This window comes from Melanerpes formicivorus, unplaced genomic scaffold, assembly GCF_026170545.1.
Source record: "Melanerpes formicivorus ecotype bairdi unplaced genomic scaffold, bMelFor1.0.p_v2 SCAF_76, whole genome shotgun sequence".
Taxonomy (NCBI): domain Eukaryota; kingdom Metazoa; phylum Chordata; class Aves; order Piciformes; family Picidae; genus Melanerpes; species Melanerpes formicivorus.
This window is the reverse complement of record NW_027142428.1, coordinates 1,639,664-1,664,065: the sequence shown is the minus strand read 5'-3', so window position 1 is coordinate 1,664,065 and position 24,402 is coordinate 1,639,664. Positions and strand designations below refer to the sequence as shown.

Here is a 24,402-nt window from a genome sequence, read left to right as displayed (position 1 = left end):
AGGGGTTAGCGCCAGACTTTAAAAATTATTAAACATTATGTACAAAGAAAACATAATGAGCTCCTACGGGATGCAGAAAAAATTACCCACGAATGAGGGGAAAACGGATAACCACTCCTGGGTTTGCCACTTGTGAATTATTTAATAATCACTCCCCAGCAGATGGAATATATTTATCCACCCCACTGGAGCACACTTTGCAATTTATTTACACGGCTTTAAAATATGATTATTTATTTAAAAAATAAACAAGGTATCCACGAGGGAAAAAGGGAAGTAAGCACAAGCTTCAGGGGGGAGGGGGTTGGAGGTAGGAAGCATGTTTTTAGCTTTTCACTTCATTTTAGGGAATTTCCACTAAAATTCATTTGAATCCTCCTTACTCTTCTGCTGTTAAAAACAGAAATTGAAAACTTATTCAGTGAAGCCAAGCTAAATTCCTCACACAATCAAGAGAATGACATGGACCTGGTGGAGAGGGTCCAGAGGAGGGCCACGAAAATGATCAGGGGGTTGGGATCACCTCTGCTATGAGGACAGGCTGAAGGGGCTGGGGTTGTTCAGCCTGGAGAAGAGGAGTCTCCAGGGAGACCTGATATCAGCCTTACAGTACCTGAAGGGGACCTACAGGAAAGATGGGGAGAGACTGTTTACAAGGGCCTGTTGTGACAGGACGAGGGTCAATAGCTTTAAACTAGAGAAGGGCAGATTTAAATTGGATATCAGGATGAAGCTCTTCACTATGAGGCTGGTGGAACACTGGAATAGGTTGCCCAGGGAGGTGGTTGAGGTCCCTTCTCTGGAGATATTCAAGGTGAGGCTCGACAAGGCCTTGGGCAGCCTGATCTAGCTGGGGATGTTCCTGCTGACTGCAGGGAGGTCAGACTAGATGACCTTTGGAGGTCCCTTCCAGCCTGGAGGATTCTATGATCATTCTATGGGATAGGGTCTATGCCTCTTGCACATTCATTGGCCCTATTGTCTTGGGTATCAGAAGTCTAATTTAGCTCCCATTAATATCAAAGAAAACTCACACGGGGATCAGTGGGAGCAGGCTTGTACCTTAGACTAATCCAATTCACAGGCTCAAGTTTCTTGTCTAATCTAGAGTCACTTTACAGCCAGGGCCCACCAAACATCACTTTGCCATTTAATTAGCTGCTTATTCTAAAATGCAAAGGGTGCCATTCAGCAAAACCTGAAAATACAGAAGGTACCATTTAGTACCTTATAACTGCTTGAGTACACTGCCTGCTCACAAAATTAAAACAGCCAACAGTGAGCAAAGGGCTTTGCTCACTCAACAGCAAAGTGTGCTACTGATAACTGCAGACTGATTTGGACAAATCTGAGGGAAAGTCCATGAGACAAAGGAATACCTTTCACAGGCAAATGTCAAAACATTTCAGATTGAATTCAGGCTCATAGATTCTTCCTGTGCAAGTTTGTGTGTATGCACAGGTACATGCTGGCCATGCAAAGGTGCATAGAAGCTCTAATCCCTCAGATGACACAGATGCTTTAGGAGCCAGGAGTCATCTGGGGGATGAGAAGTCAAGAGACACACCCCACAGGGTAACACAAGTTTTCATACTTTGCCTGTAGAAAACAAAACACAACCTGCAGCCCAAACCCACTCCTCCTCCACCCAAGAAAAGGTTAGCCACTGCTGCTGAAACCACTGCACAATAAGTTTTTCAATAATGGATTGTGGTTTTTTTAAAACCAGTGAAGTTTATTTATAGAACTCAAGCGTGGGAGAGTTCCATGGCAAAACCACCATCAATGGCTATCAGAAAGGCAATGCTCTGAACATAACACTTTCAAAGGAGAGGGGCTGTTGAGCAGGGCATGTGATGATAGGACAAGGGGCAATGGTTTTGAACTACAGCAGGGTACATTAGACATTTGGAAGATGTTCTTTACTATGAGAGTGAAGAGACACTGCTCTACAAATAATATAGTGAATATTATACCTATTAATTATAATATTATGCCTATATTATAGGTATAGTTAATCCTATACATCTTTAAGGTTAAAAAGAACTAATAGTATACCACAGAATCACCGAATCACCAAGGTTGGAAGAGACCTCAAAAATCATCAAGTCCAACCTGTCACCACAGACCTCATGACTAAACCATGGCACCAAGTGCCACGTCCCATCCACCTCCAGGGATGATGACTCCACCGCCTTCCTGGGCAGCACATTCCAATGGCTAACGACTCTCTTAGTGAAGAATTTTCTCCTCAACTAAAGCCTAAACTTCCCCTGGTGCAGCTTGAGACTGTGTCCTCTTGTTCTGGTGCTGGTTGCCTGGGAGAAGAGACCAAGCCTCTCCTGGCTACAACCTCCCTTCAGGTAGTTGTAGAGAGCAATAAGATCTCCCCTGAGCCTCCTCTTCTCCAGGCTAAACAATCCCAGCTCTCTCAGCCTACCAGTACTTAGAGAACTCAGTGTGTCCTCCTTGCTAGGAAAGGGCTCAAACACAAGCAAGTCTTCCCTTGAACTGGGAGTGCTGCATTTTTTAACAAGAAAGCAAACTGACCTCTAAAATCTCAACAAGTTCACTGCATATTATTTCATGAAAGACAGATATCATATTTCAAAACCTGCCTCCACCACAATCTAACACATGATTACAGACACAAGTACAGATGTGCACATCTCTGTTGGGATGGGGACATTCCAGGAAAAGAATGTTCCCCTACCCCCTCCTGAGAATGCAAGATGGAAGTGTCAAAAGCTTTGTGAGGAGTTATGCACTCATTTATTTTAAAGACAGAAAGGATTAAATACATCTACATAAAGGAAAGAAAAAGTATTTAAACAACAATAAAAAAAGATTTAGTGGCATTAATAAAGAACTCCTTTAAAGCAGCATGTCACCATTAAAGTAATTAATAGGGCATGCAAGACACTTCAGTGGAAAGTGAGCAGCGCTCACATTAGAGCCTTTTAAGCTTTCACATGACCTTAAGACACACTATGGCATTTCTGTGCAGAAGTACCCTCTAAAAACAGAGATGGGGGCACTCAAGTCCATAAAAAAGTGATTCTAAAATTTAACTGGTATGGTCTAAGTCTAAAACACAAAGGTTAAGGGAATATTAGAAGGGCAATAATTCTAGCTGATTAAACTTTTATCCAAAGTGACAATAAAATGTTCAAAATGAATTAAGGCTTTTATTAACAGATGCAGAAGCTCTGTAAAGAGAGTCTGAAATGCAAGTAGCAGAGAGGAGAGGTTTTATGTTTTTGAGGCTTTTTGTGTGTGTGTGTGTCTGGATGAAGGTGATATTGCTATAAAACTTTAATCTTATTGCCATGCCACAGTGAAAGTAAACCTGTCAGAGCTAATAAAGCAAACCAGGATGCTTTCTTTTCCTTCTCTATGCTGCAAGAGCCTTTTCCCAGCATGTAAGTAAGAATATGTACATGCTATGTATGGCATTGCTACCCTAGGTGACAGACAGATGTAGACGAGGCTATGTGCTGGTGATTCATCTGGACTTCTACTGGTTGCAATAGTCCCAAGGTGGTAAGTATAGGCAAGTTATACAGACTGTTCTGAATGAGTGCTGAGTGAAAAATTGGTGCTACACCACCAGGGACTCTTCAGAACATTTTAGTCCTTCCAAAATGAAATTAACTATTACAGGACTGTTTCAGATATTTCAGTTGTTTATTTGTACCTCTGTGTAATAAGAGCATTGTGCCAATTTCTGAGCTCTTCAACAAATGCATTTCGCTACCTCAGAGTGATTAAGTTTAAGCCTGTGGAACACAATCTAATACATGGCTTTTATGAAATAAAAGCAGGGCATATACTACTTAAAGCAGAACTCAGCTCCCGGAGAGTAGTTTAGGCTCAATAGCATTTGCTGGTCATGATTTAGGCCATCACTAATTTTCCCTTCTGCCTTGCTGCTGCTAAATTCTGGCAAGTTGGTTGCCTTGGTGATGGTTGCAGTGTCTGTGGCAGATGCTTTGGAAGACATCTTGCAAAGCGCTTTGGCTTTTCCGGGAACTTTTGAGCCTTTTGCATGCTGGCAGGAGTGCTGCAGTCACTGCCTGTGCCATGGTGGCTGTTCCACCACCCTCCAACCCACCAGTTTGGGGCCAGATTGTGACAAGTGCTGAAATCTGCCCTCCTTGCTCACTGCATCTGCCATGCAAGGACCCAGGGCTCAACCTTCTTTTGCTCCCTACAATGCCCCACCATGTACTACAGCTACACCTACCTGCTGCTTAGGACCAAGCCCACAAGACAGCTTGAGGGACGCCCATACCCTTCTTTTGCCCTACACTCTTCACAAGAAAAGCACAGCTCCTAAGAGGAGCAACTGATGGTGAATTGCCAGGGAGAATAGGATGTCAAACAAATATTTTTCTTTTCACAACAGAACATAAATATTTGGCAGCACATTTAAATTAGAAAGTCTAAAAGTTACTCAAATTGAGCGCAGAACATTGCTAGGATGCTCGTTTGCTTCCTAAAATATGACCAGTCACAGATGGCTTGCTGTAGGAAATAATAAATACATTTCTTAAAGTGTTGTCTGGCTTTAACACAGATTGCATTTATACAGATACCTCTCTTGGTCGAACGCCAAGATGGTGTATCGGTTCAAACATGCCCTTAAACAAAAAACTACATTGTGAGGAGCTGCTGCAGTGTTCACACTTAAAATCTCAGTCCTTGATAACATCTGAATGTCAACTTATATTTCAACGTTGTTTCCCCCCCACACCCCCACCATATTTCCCTTCGTGAGCAAGGGAAAACACCCAAGTTTAGTCAGTAGCAACTTTGAGTGGGCACCAGAGTCATTATTTGTTCAGATTGTCAGAGTAGTCTGAAAAAATCCCTACCTGAAGAGCATTAGGTAACATGAGAATCTGTAAACAGCTGAAGGCCACTGAGGGTTACAAACAGCAAGGATGTAAATACAATGAGCCACAGCACTAAACTATCACATTAGCAATTTAACTTCAGCAAGACAATAAAAATTCAAACAATACAAAGATCTTTTCCAATCCCCAGCATCTGCAGAAGCACATTCCTGTGATGTTTGAAGAAGTCTCTTGAATTCCTGATTTATACCTGAACTGAAAATGTTACAAAAGTTCTTGGCATGTGGGTTCCTTTCCCCCGCTCCGCGGGGCTCCCTTTTTGACAACAACAAAACCTTTTGAAAACACGGGCATGTAGCATAAAGATTGCCACCAGTTCCTGATTCCCTGCACTTAGTGCACTGTCTCAGAGAGCTGTGTGGTAAGCCTGCACTGACAGTTACAGCATCAGGTTACCGTGAAAAACTCTCTTCTGCATCAAACGTTTGTCAGGACACAGCAGCCAGGAAAAGCAGAGACAAGTGTGCAACTCTTGTCACTCATTTTAAACTATCCAGATGTCCTACCAGCTCCAAACCCACCGATGCACATGGTGCCATCACTGCCTCAGCTCACATGGATGGTCCTCACAGGGATGGATGCAGGTATTTCTGGCCACATTAACACACATGCTTTCTGATTCTGTGAAAGCTGCTATCCTATCAGTGCACAATCATCCCTTGTTCCCAGCAAATGCTACAGCACTATAGCTGAGCTATAATCTGGTCATCCTTCTGCCCAGAATACCCCAGTGGATGATTTACTTCTTCCATCAGTATTGTACTTGGCCCACAGATCTATAATCTATGCAGCTGAGAAAAAAGGCAACATAATTGTAATTTGCTTTGACCCTCCATGAGCACCAATCACCATACTCTCAGAATGAATAACCTTTTTCTCCTGTTATCATTCATGCTCCTTGTGTTTTCCCTAAGCACAAGGGGTTTGTGTTAAACAGTTAACAGTTAAACAGTTTCCTGCAAACAAACATCGCAGGCAGACAAAACTAATGTCCTGGAGTGAAGAAACAGAGGCAGGACGCTAGAGGGAGGATCGACTCACAGACTGAGCTTTTGCCAGAGCAAATTCCTTGGAGTGTGGCTTCACCAAGGAGATGGCTAAAGTGGCATGCTGCAAAAGCCCACTCGCCTCCCTGGCACTCAAGCTTGCAAATTGCTGTCTGGACTGAAGGAAGAGGTCATCTGGAATCAGAGTGAGACAAGACTTTCTGTTCTCTGCAAGGCTGCTAAGGGGAAATCATCCCTGCTAAATCCAAACACATCGCTCCCAGGACAGATTCAGCTCTGTTACTGGCAGGTATCATAGCCTGCCTGCAAGGCCTATATGCTCGACCAGCAGCTCTGCTAGTACAGCATCAGCACTACAAAATAAACAAGTGTGCTAAAACAATTAACTATTTACACGAGTGAGTTCTGATTTTTTTCATCTCTGTACACTCTGCAGCACTTTGACATCACTGCCTCAGGAAGGACAGAGCAAACTCAATAATATATGGATCTGATGGAAATGCACATCTAAATTATAGGCCCTATTTCAAATAAATCACAACCTTTCCAAAATAATTGTCTTCAGCAGTTTGATTTGACAACTAACTATGTGGGGTTGTAAGCAAGCAGAAAGACTTTATGGAAGGGAATACTGTCATGGTACTTCCCACCCTCCTGGGTTTTCCAAGAGCCCCTTCTCAGCTTGCATCTGCTTGTTCACATTCATGCCCAGTCTCTGAGCAGCAGTGGCTTGAGGGGGGAAACAAAAGATGGGTAGCTCCTCTACTTCAAGATCTTTGCAGGCTGCAACTGGGAAGACACTTGGACATGGAAGCCCTGAGCTGCAGGATGTGTTTGTGGGCCTGGACAGGTCATTTGAGCTCAGAAATAGATGAAGCAAGAGCTAGAAAAGACCCCAGGGTCTGTTCTTGCCCAGAGAAGGTTCAGCTAAATAGTAACTGTTTGCCCTACTTCAAAGCCTCCAGCAACAGAGATCCACACTGTAAACAAACTGCATCTAATCCTCTAGCTGGAAGCAATGCCACTGCCTCTCCCCCTCACTTTCTGCTGTCTACCTGGAAAGTATTTTAGAGGCAGAGGCTATTGCCTATCATTCACTGACACATCACAATGAGAGTTTATTAGAGTGGGATCTCTAGATGCTACTTGGGTAGCAACAGGTGAAAGCAGCAGTTTGCTGAGAAGATGGTGAAACACAATTGAAAGTAAAGCAGAGAGGAATGCTACAAACAGTACGTATGGCTTGCCATCTAATCTTTCAAACTTGACCACATACAAGGAAAATTTTCCCACTACTCCAGAGATACTACAGAAGGCATAATGTTTATGCCTTCCTTTTAAGCTGCTTCCGCTAGCTTTCAAAGGCAGACAAGAGCTGGGCTCTTGAAGGGAAATCTTCACCCTGCCCTCTAACGCAGTATGATCCACAAGCAGATGTATAGCCAGAAGGCATAAAATCCCACTGGTCCTTCTGAAAGGGAGACCATTTGCTTCCCAAGAATATGCAGTTGGTCGGTGGAATTCACTCTGTGAGGAGAGAAATTCCCTGAATGGCTGCAGCTGGTCCACCTTATTTCATTCACACGAAGAACTTCTTTCGCAAAGTTTCCCATGGTATAATTTTTCTAGATGATACATATCAAATCAATGCTTAGTTCATATAATCAAATAAGAATACTGTGGCCAGCAGGAGCAGGGAGGTCATAGTGCCTCTCTACCCAGTACTGGTTAGGCCACACCTTGAGTACTGTGTCCAGTTCTGGGCCCCTCAGTTTAGGAAAGATGTTGACTTGCTGGAACATGTCCAGAGAAGGGCAACAAAGCTGGGGAGGGCTTTGGAGCACAAGCCCTATGAGGAGAGGCTGAGGGAGCTGGGGTTGCTTAGCCTGGAGAAGAGGAGGCTCAGAAGAGACCTTATTTCTCTCTACAACTCCCTGAAGGGAGGTTTTAGCCAGGTGGGGGTTGCCTGGGAGCAGCCAGCACCAGAACAAGAGGACACAGTCTCAAGCTGCACCAGGGGAGGTTTAGACTGGATGTTAGGAAGAAGCTCTTCCCAGAAAGAGTGATTGGCCATTGGAATGGGCTGCCCAGGGAGGTGGTGGAGTCACCATCACTGGAGGTGTTTAGGAAGAGACTGGCTGGGGCACCTGGTGCCATGGTTTAGTTGCTTAGATAGTGTTGGATGATAGGTTGGACTCGATGATCTCAAAGGTCTCTTCCAACCAGGTCAATTCAATTCAATTCAATTCAATTCTAATATGAAAAGTGCCTCAAATTCAAAAAGTGCAAGGCAGAGAGAAGACAATTCAAGTTGTTATGGCTGCTAACACATGCAGGAGAAAAGATCTGGATTCTACCAAACCACTACGAAAGTCTCAAACTAGCCTAGGTATGGAGAAGGCTTTACCTGATAAAGACAGTCTTAGAAATGGACCACAAAGAGGAGTAGGAAATTATTTATCCATAACTAGCAGAACTTTGAGCTCTTAAGATACCACAGAACAAGTTAATCAGCACTTCATGCCAAATCTTCCCACAAAGATGTATCTATTAGGATACTGTCAAGCACTATAGTGACTGCTCCAAAAACACCCCCTCGTAACACTATTATCACTGGCAGCAGAAAATTGCTTTACCTCCACAATCTATAGCTGGTTTTCCTCTAAAGCAATGGCCTGCTCAGCTTTCTGGAAAGTCAGTTACACCAAGGTGTGACCTGATCCCCTCACTATCTACCTCAACGTCAGTCAGCTGCATCCATAACAATCAACACCATGAAGGCAAACAGCAACCGTAGGTTGAAAATAGGATGCACTAACTCTTTAATCTCATCAAGTGATTTGGACCAGCCAAGCACTTGCTGGTGCACTGAGAAAAAAATAATCTATCCTCTAAGCCACCCTCAGCAAAGCGCATGGTCTCAGAGATCCTTTGCCAAGGTGAGCTCAGTGCAATTCTTGGTAGGGCTCAGGCTCTCACGTCTCCTAAAAGCACTAAGAATTTTTTCCTCTTCCATCTTTGGTTTGTAGACTTTTTGTCCTACCCTTGCAGGACAGCAAGATGAATTAGCTTTGTCCTCTTTAATGTGAGCCTCTGAGTCTTCACAGAGAAGTTCCTGTATGGCAAAGCTCATCATCTCATGGTATGCTTCCTCCCCTTTCTTTATAATTCCAGTTTGTAAAGGAGGTTATTGACTCCTACCCTCTCCCTCCCCCCTTCAAAGGAATCTCTTCCTCCCATCTAGTGCCAAAATAAAAGGCACAAAGCATCCCTTGCAACAGATGGTAAGCCTCTGAAAAAATAAATAACCCCCCAAAAAAACCAGATACAGGCTTCAGAAGGGTCAGGTAAGTCCAACATCCATCCCAGTTTTGATAAAAGCTGCTTCACTGACATACTCTCTCACAACACACTTTTTTGTACATCCAGACTTGGACTCCTGGGAGCTCCAGGTGAAGCTTACGCAATAGCACTTCTTCCTCCTCTGTTTTATGCCCTGATTGCACAAGACCATTTACCACTGAAAGCAGTAGCACTGAGCTTATGGCTGCCACTTCCCCTCCAGCTTCCATCTATACTTTTTTTTGTATCAACTGTTGCTGGATGGTATTAATAGAAAGCGCTGCTACACTCTTAAAGGATTTATTGATTTTTCAGCTGAAAAGATGATGGTCAGTTTACCAGGAATGAATCCTCCCTTGCCAATGACTTTCTTTCCAAAGAAGCTACCAACTCGGCCTCGAGCGGCAAAATTAATCAAAGCTAATAATCAATAGGATTAAAACATGCTGGTAAGCAAACCAAAGCTCTGGACCTTTTTTCTTGTGTCTGCTGTGCCCATGGCCCTCTTCTGCTGTGCCCATGGCCCTCTTCTGCTGTGCCCATGGACCTCTTCTGCTGCGGGTAAGAAATATTGAGGGCAGGAGCCTGCTGCTTGGTGCAGCCAAGCCGCATCTCTCCACTACGGCAGCTGAGGCGTAGTGCTTTTAGAACCACGGGTCACAGGTTCAGCTCCCTGCTGATGATGACTCATGCAGGAGCATCGAACTAAAACTAGCAACACCATTTTTTTCCCCCTTTTCTTTATTATTTTTTTTTTCCTTTTCTAGGAGAGGATTGAAGAAGAGCATTGATCTCAATGAAATATTTCGAGGGCAGAAAAATTCCACCACGTAGAAGAGTGCATGACTTCTCTTTAGTTTATTTTACATTTTTGTTCCAGTTGTCATTTTGAATTCAAACTCTTTGGAAAGCAGGCATAATAGTCTTAATGATCCCATTGAGCAGTTTAAATTCAAATTGTGGAGCACTCGCAATACCACGCTGGCAGCACTTTCCATAAATTACTCTCGAATTCAATACGTTGCTTGACAAAAACAAGAATAAAGAGCTTTTTGCTTTAAAGGGGAGAAAACTTGTATCATAAAAAAGAATAATAATAAAAATAAATAATAAAAAAAAAAAGATCTTTAAATTATAGTTTCTCTTTTCTGGTCCAATTTCAATTGTTGCACGGTTGCTAAATTAGTGCTGTAATCTCTGCTTACAAATGGCAGAATTATTTTTAAAAATAGATGTAATTTCACTGCAGGGATCAACCTGACACTGTAAACTGTATGTGCTGTAGGTAGTTGCTCTTGCACAGCTTTCAACCAGCCACACACACACACACACGCACACACACAGAGAGGGTGAGGTTTGCCATATCAGTCACGCTGAAGGCCACAGCAGTTTTACCAGAGATGATAGGTTGGATACGATGATCTTGAAGGTCTCTTCCAACCTGGTTTATTCTATTCTATCTCAAGAGCACAAATTGAGCTACTGGCATTGCAGGATGATTAGCAAATTTAAGCTTTCCCAGGGTGCTCCATGGTACCAGTGACTCAAGTTGCACCACTTCCTAAACCATCAGCATTTCTCTTACGTTCCAGTCTAAACTATCTTCTCCAACTGAGACTCCAATAAGGTAGGAAGTTAGAAGAGGCTGGTAAGAGAGAGAAACCTTGAAGGTACATTTTTTTTTCCCCCCTCACAAAACAATCACGGAAAAAAAGGTGGAGGATTATACTCATGAGTTTCAAGCTGAGGAATGACAGTGATTAGGGCACAATTTCCACACACAATTCTTCCCTCCTCGAGCACTTCCACAGCTTTAGTCCTATGGAAAGATAAACCTCACCCTGCAAAATCCTTGGAAGTGATCTCTGGGGTAAGGTTTAAGGTCATTTCCTCAAGATCTCACAGCACACAACAGAAACATGAAACCTCAGTTCCTGGGTCTCCATAGGGCACTGCAGAGCAAATCTTGCCCTACTCTAGCTAGACAGACATAAGACAGTTTTTTTTTCCCTCCTTCAACAGCTCACCATTTTCAGCCCACCACTTCTCTGAACTCTTTCATCTGACCCTACCTATCTGCTTGGTTTGGTTAGTTATTTCTGCTTTCTTGTCCTCTTCCCCATCACACCATGGTCCTTCCCTCAGGGCCCAGTGGTGGGTCATTGACAGACACAGCAGAACTCTTGAGAGGTCAGGAGCATCTGAAGATGCTGATGCTTTCTGTGCTAACTGCAGACGCTCAGCACCCTTCAGCCTCCTAGTGCTTATCTCCAACTGCCAACCACCAGAATGCCAGGAAAGGGGACAAAGAATGGAGGAAAATATCCACATCCCAGAGAAAGTCATCAGGACATCAAAGAACATCCCATTCACAAAACAGCAGCATCACTCTTGCCAGACTGGTGTGCCTGGCTAACCTTGTGCTCAGTCCTTATGATAATAGGATGTTTGGAAAGCTGACAGCTGGCACTGCACTCACATCTTGCTCTTCAATCTTTTATAGCAGCAGTTCCACTGATAGTACTCTTAACCTTCTCTCTGCATCAAGTCCAGTGCTAAAATCTTTTTAACTACTTAAAGGAGGCAAACCCAATATTTTTTGGCAGTAATTTGCCCTGTAAGGGAGGGCAAAAGGATCCTGGTTACATACTGCAGACACAGCATTCGTCACGTGTGCAGCAGTATGCTGGTTACACTGGAACCCCTATCATGATGTTTCAGCTGCTACTTGCCTGTTGTAATGAGGAGGAGACATCTGTCTCCTATTAACGCTGTTTTTTTACAGTTGCTTTTAGATCAGCAGAAGTGTCTTAATGGAGAGGACTGGTACTCTTTTAGAAATAACATCAATAATGAAAGAATCCTTGGATGCAGAGCAAAAACCAGCAAACACATTGGCAACAGAACTCATCACATTCACAAGATGTGACAGGAAACGATAGTGACTGGCTTTGGGGTGGGGGGGATTTTTGTGTGCAAGAAATTAATTCTGGTGCTCAAATGCCCATTCAGATTTCTATTTTTTTTAATAAACAGATGATTGATCTCCTTAGATGTTAATTCAGACTTTTGGGGAACTGCATCTTAACTGGGTCACTGGTAAATAAAAATCAGGAACCAACCCAAAACCCAACCTTTCTTCAGGCTTGGTATTGACTAATCAGTAATTAAAGACAGCTCTTTGCAGTAATCTTAATTATGGCTTCACCCCACCACAACTAAGGAGAGTCACACAATAAACTGAGAAGATTAGACAATTCTAACTGTTGAAAAATGTGTATTTTTATTTTTGTGCATAGTTCTTATGCATGTAAGCCCACAAGTCACACAAGGGAATTATTAAAATAATAATCAAAGAATTAATGAATGTATTTAGTACAAGCAGGCAAATATTCGAGTTAATTTCCTTTACACAAAAAAGCAGTTTGGCCCCAATGGCTTGCATAATAGGTCAAGAGTTTTGGACTTGGGGAAATGGGGATGTGTGCTAGAAATCAGTGTGAATTAGGCAGACCAGTAAACAAGCTTCATTGAATTACTCAAATTTATACCAGCTGGGACTCCTGTTTTCTAAGCTGGCCCCAGCCATGTGCTGTGCAATCTTAAGCTAGTCACACAGGCTCCACCTTTCACGGGAATTCAGGTCCACAGGAATCTGAGTCTGAGCTCTTCAGTCCCATGGATTTCCTACTGAACTAGGGTTTCAAGAGTCCCATGTTACTTTCTGATAATAGGTCTTGGGAAAGCTCCAAAGGAAAAAAAAAACACCAAAACAAAACCCAGAGGCCACAATTCAGCAAAAATCCTTAAACACAGGATGTATTTTAAGCAGGTCATTAACTGTCATTGACTTCAGTATGACCGCATCACACATCTGAAGGCAAAAAAGCATCCAGATTGTGCCTCAGCAATTTAACAGCCCCCAATCCATTTGCAAGAACAACTTGCAAGCCTAGCTCGGGCCCTCAGTGTACTTAGGCACTCATATCTTACTGAAGCCACTGCAGACTTAATTTCATTGAAAAATCAATGAGACATATGCTCTACGACGCAAATTCCTCAGGCCTAAAGCCAACAGCATGGCAGGTGCCTAGATTTGGCTTTTGGCAGAGCAGAGCCCTAAGCTTTCTGAAGGGTATTGAGACTTCAGCTCTCGACACTCATTTTTTTTTCACATTTAAGAGTTTAATGTGTGCTTGGGTGTTGTTTTCTTTTCTCCCCCCCCCTTCCCCCTTTGCTGCATCAGATTGCCAGATTCCCATTTTGCCTTTCCCACTCATGGTACTAGCTCTCCAGCTACACAGACATAGCCCCATTAGCTTGGCCATCCTTTACCCTGCATGTGCAGCAGCAGATGGATCCAGATGTCTTTTGGGTTAAGTCCATAACCAGGTTTTTGTGGACTGCATGGGTAAACATTCATATAACCAGAAGGGGTCTTTAAAAGAAACCTATTAAGCGTTTACTCTTTCCTCTGTACGCAGAGCTGCAAAGCTGTATCACAGCATGTAAAAGCGCAGATGCAACGAGGCAATGACTGTTCCTTTATCCCTTAAATAGATAGAAAATAAATTTGAAAGAAAATGAGGAACAGAATCTTTCTCATTTTCCTTTTTTATCCTTTTATCTCCCAATGTATGAAGTTTACTGAATCCTTGCCAACAATTCACTCAGGCTAATGAAGTGTATAAGTAATGGGATTAAATAATCTTAAACCATTACTACAGTGGCTAATGCAGATGTTTTCCCAAACTAAAGCAGATGAGTGGTGAAGAATGTGTGCTTGATTTAAAAGAGAGGAAAAGAAAGCACCAATCTGCAAGCAGATGAAGTCAATTCCAGCCTGAAGTCAATGAAATGTTTAATTCCAGTTACATAAAGTTGCCCCAGTCATATTATGAATGCACCTTCATGTGCACATAGAATCATAGAATCAATAAGGTTGGAAAAGACTTCAAAGATCATCAAGTCCAACCTGTCACCCAAGACCTAATGACTACTAAACCATGGCACCAAGTGCCACACCTAATCCCCACTTGAATACCTCCAGGGACAATGACTCAACCACCTCCCTGGGCAGCCCATTTCAATGGCTAAAGACACTCTCAGTGAAGAACTTCCTCCTCACCTCCAGCCTAAACCTCCCCTGGTGCAGCTTGAGACTGTGTCCTCTTGTTCTGGTGCTGGTTGCCTGGGAGAAGAGACCAACCCCCACCTGGCTACAACCTCCCTTCAGGTAGTTGTAGACAGCAATAAGGTCTCCTCTAAGCCTCCTCTTCTCCAGGCTAAACAACCCCAGCTCCCTCAGCCTCTCCTCATGGGGCTGGCTTGCGTTCAAGGCCTCTCACCAGCCTCGTTGCCCTTCTCTGGGCATGTTCAAGTGTCTCAATATCCTTCTTAAATGGCAGGGCCCAGAACTAGACATAGTACTCAACATGGTCAAGCTTGCCAGGGGACTAACCTTGAATTTTTCATGGTGCAATCATTTCAGTGCAAACAAAACTGGAAATGGGTTAAAAGGTATATATTGCATCAAAAGCTCATTTAGTTTTTAAAAGGCAATTAACAAGGCCCATATATCACTGCAATTGTAAGTAAGACAGAACACAGTATTTCAGCAATAATCCCACTGTGAAGGCTCTGCAAAACCAGAAAGAATATTGAGATATAGGTGGCATCTTCAGAAATACACACTATTGCTTTAATTATTATTGGAATATTAGAGAATCTGAGAAAAGCATCAGCTTTTGCTTTCAGAAATGAAAATCCAATTCTGGAAGGGTCTCAAGTTCAGTGTTTATGAAAAACAGAGATGTAGAGAAATTGCTATCAACACTTCAAAATGTTTTGGTGTTTTTCTTACTGTAAATTACAAGGATTATCCCTATATACTGTATGCTGAGGTCACACGGAGGTAATGCTTCAGGTGTGTAATGTGATGTTTGTTTAATTTGCAATTGTGCAACAGGTTCCAAGTAGCTCCTATGGAAGCTTCTTAAAAGGTGCAGCTTCTCAGAGCAACTGTTTGTTTTAAGAGCTTGTTGTAGGCATGGAATGGAATTTTAGGGTAAAGTAAGCTTAAAAAGATACCTGATCCAAGGACTCTTAGCTCAGTAGAAGGGCTCCCATCCAACAATACAAAGGTCTTGATTTTACATGTTTTAGTGTTACCTTGCACACACCTCTCTAATCCTAATGGACATCACAGTCTTTAAGCATTTTGGTATCTGGTTTCTCAACACGGAAAGCTTCTGAGAGCAATACTCAAAACTCACTGCATAGTCTGCTCTTCACACAGCAGAAAAACACACCAGAAAACCCAAAACCAAACACAAAAAGCACCCCTTTCCCTCACTTTGGTCACTTCATTTCAGAGACAAATTAGACCAGGAAACAAAATTCACCCAGTAAGCTGAAGAGATCAGAGTTCTTCTGAAGATCATGAAAAAAATGATGCCTACAGTACTGTCATGGGACTGTACAACAATGAAAGAAATCATGTTTCCCATGTCTGTGCATTAAATCAGGGTGCAGACAAGAATGGGCACTTACAATATAGCAGGGCTCGCAGTAAGCCTTCTTCTCCACTGCGTAGAAAGGCTGTCCCCTCAGCTTGTTGTTGCACATCATGCAGGTGAAGCACTCCACGTGGAAGACCTGGTCCATGGCTGTGCAGCCAGTGCCTTCCCCAACAACATTCTCCCCGCAGCGGGCACAGCGGCCTGTGACCAAACAGAAAGGACATGAACCAAAGTAAGCTCCCAGTCTCAACTGCAGGAAAGGTCCTCCCACACACCTGTGCTGAATAGTGGGTAAGGGGGACATGGTAGCTCAGTCAAAGATCCAGTGCCACTAGAAGACAGTTTGGTGATAGCCCACATGAAAAGACCTAGTGAGACTGAAACCGACTCCCAGGACAGTGCTGTTACCAGCTCTGTTACTGCTGCCGTTAGCCAATGATCATGGTAAGGATTCTGCAACCCAGTTACAAACCATTCAGCTATCAGCTAACCCAGCTATATAGTCATCCTCAGCTCCTCAGTTAGATGGGATAAACCTGTGCCTAAAGCCTTGCCTCCACATGAAAGGATTGTGTGATAGGATGCCTCATAAAGCTGCCTGGTGGCAGTGCAATTGTTACCATTTAAAGAGTAGTTTTTGCTTGTACAGCTGAAACCAATTCCCTCAAAGGAGCCAATTCTTCTATGTTTGAAGATTAATATGGATTAAGATACTGTATCTATTTAAAGCACAGAAACTATTCCTCAAGAAACTGATGTGTGGATACTTTATTCCCACTGTCCTTCAAGAAAGGTGTATCAGAAGGTGCTAGCAAGGACTCTAAGCAAAGACCAGCTCAGAAAGCTCTATCTGTTTCAGAAAAAGATGCCTAATACATAACACACAAAAAAATCTGTCCACACATACAAAAAGCTTTCTGCCTTGTTTTGATTGTTGTTGAAGATATACCCTGACAGACAGGTTTAAAGTGAAGATAGGACTTCAGAGAAAGAGGGGTTCTTAAATCACAGGAAAGACGCTTTCTTAGAGGAGGCTCTGGTGTTGAGATAGTGGAAGAGGATGGGTGGAAGGCACACCTTTCCAGTTTTCTCCTGCCATTCATTTGAGTTCTAGAGAATGGAGATAGCCCAGGCACATCTGATATCCTTACCCAGCAATCAGTGTTGAAAATATTTCATGTAGAGAGTCATGAAAGCTATTTAGGACAACCTCAGCCACTCCATGCAGGAGGACCCCAGTGAAGGCAACACAGCAGCTATGGTCTGGGGCTTTGGTCCATTCAAAACAGTATCATCCCATTTAATAATAGCAGAGTCCCCAGTCTTTGGACTCTGCACTTGTCCTTCAAGGCTCTGTGGGTGGAGTGGTGTGGTCACTGTGGGTAAGGAGGGGAAGGAAAGCAAGAGCTGGGGGGCAAGCAGGAAGCAGACTGAGTTCAAACTAGAATGATTCATAAACGTGTACACAAATATGTCCCTAAAAATATATAACTAATCCAGCAATGATGCAATGTTCTCTCACACCACAGCCTGTGTTTATTGGCCTTTTCAAAAAAATACTGCAAAACTTCCTAAAAGGACCTGAACACCTCTTGTCATCCCAACAGCAGGGCTGCTGTCCTTGCACAGTGCTCCATTGATGTCCCTGCACTCATGACTTCTTCCCTGCCTGTCTCAGACTCCAACGGTCTACATCCAAGGAACAAAGCATGTAAGCTACTTTTGGATCCCTCAGGATGTGGCAGGGTGATCTAAATACACATTTGAGATATATTAGGAAAGCTTGGAAAAGAACCCAGATCATTCTGATTTGCTACAATGGCATAACCATAGTTGGCATTATACAAGTTCCTGACTGAAACAGATCCCAGCCTGAGCAATGTTGAGAGAGAAGTCACCAGATAAATCCAGACAAGCCTGTAAACCACCTCAAAAGGAATCAATAATGTTGGTTTTAAACTTAACTTTCTTTAGCATTTGTTATTAGCATTTTGATTGACAGTGTTATGTTTTAATCACTCCACTCTAATGCCTCTTGTGAGGACTCCATTTTTACAAGCAGAGAAGGAATGCAGGGTTCCCAGCATGATGGTGAGGCTACAGAGCATGGGGAGAAAAACCCAACAAAAAACCACCATAAAGACTTGTAAGGGGGGGGCGGGGGGGAAAGGGCAAACCAATGTGGAGATCCACAGGAGCAGTGCTGCTCTGGGAAGGAGGCAGAAGAAACCTGCTGTACACACCACAGGAGTTTCATGTACAACAGGAAAGCACTGCTTGGTCCTGGGTGCAGACAAGACCGAGCATGCTCTGGGGCCTTCTCCAAACTGCTCATGTAGCTGGGCTGTAATATGAAGAGATGTCTGGGGAGCAGTTAATATCTCTATATATAAAACATGAAATTGAAAGCCATTAGTGTATTACTTTACACAGTGTTTTTCCAGAGGGAATATTCCGCTGAAGAATTTATTTTCCCTGGTGTGCCATTCTGTGATCATCCGGTATTATTTTTATGAGGCATTTGGACGCAGAATAATGTAGTGTCTATGCAAACACTTCTCAGCTTTCTTTGTTAACATCTGAGTAGAGCATGTGGGGATCTTTTCTTCCCCTCCTCCTCTTCTCACGTTCATAATTTAGCCAGCTCTTACATATTTCAATGTTTATTTTCCTCTTTGACCAAGGCATGTCTCCATTTTATGGAGAAGCTGTCTATATGTAGACCATACTTCTGACGATACTTCTTGTGTCAGGGGACCTGTGTGTTTCTTAATGCACACATATACTCACATAATACCTGGCACTTGGTGCCTTTGTACCTCTGTCCTTTCATAGTTTCATAGTTTCATTCAGGGTTGGAAGGGACCACACGGATCATCTAGTTCCAACCCCCCTGCCATGGGCAGGGACACCCCACACTAGACCAGGCTGGACAGAGCCTCATCCAGCCTGCTCTTAAACACCCCCAGGGATGGGGCCTCGACCACCTCCCTGGACAACCCATTCCAGGGTCTCACCACTCTCATGGTGAAGAACCTCCTCCTCACATCTAGCCTGAATCTCCCCACCTCCAGCTTCATTCCATTCCCCCTAGTCCTGTCACTACCTGAGATCCTGAGAAGTCCTTCCCCAGCCTTCCTGTAGGCCCCCTTCAGATACTGGAAGGCCACAATTAGGTCACCTCAGAGCCTTCTCTTCTGCAGACTGAACAGCCCCAACTCCTTCAGTCTGTCCTCATAGGAGAGGTGCTCCAGCCCTCTGCTCATCCTTGTGGCCCTTCTCTGGACACACTCCAGCACCTTCACATCCCTCCTGTAATAGGGGCTCCAGAACTGGACACAGTACTCCAGGTGGGGTCTCACCAGGGCTGAGTAGAGGGGGAGGATCACCTCCCTCGACCTGCTAGCCACACTTCTCCTGATGCAGCCCAGATGCAGCTCCTGATGCAGCTTTCTTTGAGCAAAGGGCATAAAGACATCTTCTCCACCTCCCAAAGGAGCCCTGAGGCTACATTCCTGCACAGCTCTGAGGCATACCCAACTACACTGCTGGTGGCCACATACAAACCAAAGTGCAGCACAACAGAAGTCTTGGCCAACTTCTCCCCTTGAAGACATTATTTCCTTAGGCTTTCCTTCTTCTTTCTGGGTTTTTCCACAGAAGATTTCCATTCAGGCAGTGACAGATTTAATCTGTCTACATTTATGAGAAGTCCAGCTCCTGCTATCATGTACACAGACAGAGATGCTCCTATAAACTCTCACCCAGGAAAGCTTAAAGCAAGCTTCCTTTTTCATAAGTTTACATGCAAATTTTAACACTGTGGCCTGGAGCAAACCATGTTTTTCATGAGACATGGCCACTCCAGTGAGGATGAAAACACAAGCTCTGTGCCTAGCAACACCCCCAGCTGACTCACTTGCCTGAAGGGTAAAAGTAAATAAGCCAAAATATTCAGATTTGGGAGCTTACAGTGGCTGGATCCACAGAAAGGCACGCAGGCAAATCACAGAATCACCAAGGTTGGAAGAGACCTCAAAGATCACCAAGTCCAACCTGTCACCAGAGACCTCATGACTAGACCATGACACCAAGCGCCACGTCCAATCCCCTCTTGAACACCTCCAGGGATGGTGACTCCACCACCTCCCTGGGCAGCACTTTCCAATGGCGAACGGCTCTCTCAGTGAAGAACTTTCTCCTCACCTTGAGCCTAAACTTCCCCTGGCGCAGCTGATTTGGCTTGGATGCAGCCATGAGACTGCACCTTCTGCAGAGCTTGGTGCAATGTGGGAACTCACATGACTTCTGTAAAAGCTTGCCACTTGTCCCAGCGCCAGCACCCCACTCAAATTTGGTTGGAGATGGCTGTTAGTTTACAGCACTGTGGATGAGGGTGGAACTGCCAATCAGATGGGCACATGCACACAGGCGTCGCGATTGCACAAGCCTCATTTCCTTAGAAAACCAGAAAAGCCCCACCAAAAACAATGTATCTAGCATTATGTCTGATATAAACAAAACAAAGGTCTGCTTTTCCTCTGTGCCAATTACCAACGGCAAAGGTATTTGTGGTTGGACTCACCACAATTAAGTGCCCACACATGTTCCCCGTTTTAATATTTTCACACTGGTTTGAAACAACCCAGTCTGCTGTGTGCAGAATACCCCTGAGTGAACACAGAATGAGTCCCCACTGCTTGTTGGGAAAGAAGCAGCAAAGGCAAAGCTTGCGAGACTCGAGAACAAACAGATTGCACACAAAAAAGATTACACAAATAATCTAAGAGAAAAATAGCAGGCAGCGTATTACAGTAGAAACATAGAACAACGTGACCCATTTGCTTCCCACAGAGACAAACAGCACTTAAAAGGCAGCTTAAAGACAAAGGACAAAATTAGTGCTAAACTACATAAACATGAAACTGTGTCATTTCAAGATTCTTCTTTCATGCCTTCAGCTCTTTTTAGGTCCTTCTTTCAGCAAAACTAGAAGGTGGTGCATTGGCAGCAAGCCTGGGAGACTGGAGTTCTCACTTGTTACATGGAAGTGGCTGTGACATTCCTTCAGCCTAGCCTGGCTGCCAGATGTTGGGTCTTACCTTCAGGGACATACAAGTGTCCACAGAGCCTTCCCTGCTGAAACTGCTGGATATGCCATCATTACTGAGTGGATCACAGGGAAACACTTCAGCAGCTGAAAGGAAACATCAGCTACGATATTCTGAACCCTCCTTGTTTGCTGTCTTCTGTTGTATAAAAAATTTGAAATGTTGTGAATCTGAAGAAGGAGAGGGACAAGAGGAGCTCATAGTGCACATGATGCTATCTATGTTCTAACTTCCTGTAATATTTTTTTTCATTATTATTACACGTTTTTTGCTTATACCACCACAGATCCTGGTTGCTCAGATTGTGGACTAGCCCCACTGCATTGAGCAGTGGCCACTACCAGAATTCAAAGGAGGGCCCTACTGCAGGCACTTACAATCTCATACAAGCAGTAACAACTGAGTATAGATAGGGAATACTAAGAAGCAATCAGACAAAACTGATCAGCAAGGAAAGTCATTGTCTCAGCACTCTGAATGTTTTGATGTTGACAAGGAGTCTGTAGTTAGCCCAGCAAAGGGAAAGGTTGAGTAAGAATTTGAAGGAGAATTCAGAGGGAGTTTGAGGGAAGTTTACTGGGGTACTTCTGTGGAAAGGACAGAGCACAAAAGGGAATGTAAGTGCTTAAGACTGCACATAGGCACCTGCAGATGGGAAGGCTGAGTCAATAAGCCACTGGAGAATACCAGAGGAAAAAAGAGTGGAAGTAGGTCATTACAGGCCATGCAAGTGAAGATAAGAAGCTTCTGTTTGATGTGATGCAGAAATGAAACCAGAGAAGATATTCAGAGGCAGGAATGATCTGATCTAAATTTCAAGCTAGAGATTTCTGCAGCTGATTTCTACAGCTGCAGAAATCTGACCTAAGTTACAAGCTAAAGATTTCTGCAGCTGATTTCTGCAGCTGCATTCTAGTTGAGTATGAACAGAGAGGAACTGCATTTTTAGAAAAGGATGTTGCAGAAGTTCAGGGTCACTGAATCTTGGATACAGGCTTTGTCTGTGAAGATGAACAGGAAAGGCCAAAATCTGAGCTGTTACTCAGCGAGATTCTTAAGATTTGGCCAGAGCCTGGGCATGATCTGAAGATGAGGAATTAGACACCGGGTGTTCCAACCTTATCTGGAACATGAGTCACACTAAAATGTCAGATTAAGAGCGTGAGCCACTCAGACAAACATCCACCAGTGAAGACAGATGATGGAACAGGTACATGCCATACTAATGTTTATAGTATAATATTCTGATAGCAATCACTCTGGAGCCAAATACAGAGGTAATGTAACTCCAGCCAGCCAGCTTGAGATGTGCCTGTTTGCACATCCAAGGACTGCATTAGTCTTTTTTAGGCTACAGCATTATTTGTCTGTCATACTTAATTAGACACTAAGCTGTCGGGGGCACCTGCTGTCTCTTGCTATGTGATGCACAGCGCCTAACAGACAATTGAGGCAATAACTACAGATACTAAGAGTAAAGAAAGCAGAGAGAAAATGTGCAAGCCTTCTCCCTACAAAAGGCTTAAACTCATGAATGCAAAGCATGCTTTCCATGGAGAGAGGAGATAGGGGATAATTTTCTGATAAAAGCATCAAGTAGGAAGGTTCTGCATTTGCTGAAATGTGGGGGGGGGGGGGGTGTGGAGGGGGAACGTTGATATCTCAAAAACTTCTGCATGATGGAAAAAAAACCCACCATTTCCCACCTAAGAGTACTGTGGGAATATACCACAAGGTCATATCCTTAGTGCCTATCAATTACACAATTTCCCTTGATCAGCTAAGTGTATTCCCCAGTTCTCACTGCAGCCTTGATACGTTATGCAAGAAAGAACTGGAGAAACGCAGCACAGTGCCTTGACAAAAGTGTGCTAAGAACATTTTTTGAAATATGTAAATACACTGAACAAAATATCATGCTAAAAGTTCCCCTGGCAGCCTCAAGACACCCAGTATTTCCGCTGCGTTATTTTTCTAATCATCTCTGTTTAGAGCTCGCCAGCAAATGCATTTTAGAGATTCATGACACATTCTCCTTTTGGACAGCTTTGAATCAGCTGGCAGTAAATGTGGAAAAATCATTATTCCTAATGAAGAAATATTGATGACAAAACAGCATTTCGAGGACAACGTTGACCATAAGTCAACAATGTAACAAGATTTTCCCCTCTCTCCCTCCTCTTCCCTAGTGACTTTTATCAAGGGTTTCAAGCATTTTCCAAGCACGTGGAATTCCTCAGGGCACCTATGTCAGACAGGCACAATTATTTCATTTTAAAGGGGTATGGGAGCATAAGTTAATCCATTGTGATAGCAGTGCAACAGCAGACTTTAACTGCCAGTACCCTTTAATCAAGTCTCAGTGCTGGAGATCCTGCAACTCGTAAGAACCCAATGGATCCTTGATTTATCCAAGCAAAGTAAAACAGGAATCTCTGATCCATAAGAGAGGGTTTATCCCCTTCCTGTGGGCACAGGAGGCATGTGTCTGACTGTGATTATGCTAGGGAAAGATGCACCGACTATATGCACCCCAGAGTTACTCCAGCACTTTGGCACTCAGGGCACAATAATAGCACAAAGGGAAACCCAGAGGTAGTTTGTGCATTTTGTAGGAAGCTATAGTGTTTTTCTCATCTTATCCTTGCCTCCCTTACCTACCCCTTTTTTACTTTTGATTTCAAGACTTCTCACTGAGTGAGAAGCCCTTGGCAATAGTTTATTGTGCCAGGATCCATGCTTCAAGTTTCACCACTTGACAGTAGCAGGCTGTATGCATCGGTTGTCTTACACAGCCTTTGGACACGAGACAGATCAATCTTAATTCCCTCTTCTTCAGCAGATGTCAGAAAACACAATCTTTCACAGTAAACAGAGCTTCATACTGCAATGTGTGCCTGTTACACTTCATAAATTAAATCCAAGGCTGTGATTTAATTCCTGTGTCCTGGTTATTCTGCTTTAACTGCACTGCCCTTGTACTCCAGATGTACAGGTCCCTGCAGTGACCTCCTTGTCATTTGTACTGTGCTTGTCCAGCAGTAGCTGCACTCTCCTGTCGTTTGCAGCCCTTTACCCTAGCCACAATACAACTTTATATTCTCACTTGGCTTGGCTGCAAACCTGACACATTCCCAGTATGCCCTGGAGGTCTCATTCCACTCCACAGAGCAAATGCACTGCAACTGTGCAGGCTCACACTGCTAACACTTTACCATACCTTTTCAAATGCTTCTCCATGCTGCTCACCACAAGGTTACTATCCCAGCCAGTCACTAGCCCTCCTGGTGAGTCCTTCCAACACACCAGGAATGTAGAGGGTGGGGACCTTGAAGACCCACACAGGTTAAGTAGCTTGCCCAGGGTGACATAAGAAGTATGTGACAGAGCTAGGAACTAAAACCACATCTTCTCAATCCCACACTAGTCCCTTAAACCACAAGGCCATCTCTGAATAGACTTGGTGGTGATACAGGCTTGCAGGATGAAGACTCCTTCATTT

General features: G+C 43.7%; 1 protein-coding gene across 3 annotated transcripts in view; it reads right to left on the bottom strand.

Moving 5' to 3' along the window:
- Positions 1–24,402, bottom strand: part of LPP (LIM domain containing preferred translocation partner in lipoma) — a 361,386-nt gene that overhangs the window by 45,822 nt on the left and 291,162 nt on the right. For all 3 annotated transcript variants that reach the window (XM_068164007.1, XM_068164009.1, XM_068164008.1), the window contains one exon: positions 15,821–15,990. In XM_068164007.1, coding sequence (XP_068020108.1) covers positions 15,821–15,990 — 170 coding nt within the window. The remainder of the gene's footprint in view (positions 1–15,820; positions 15,991–24,402) is intronic.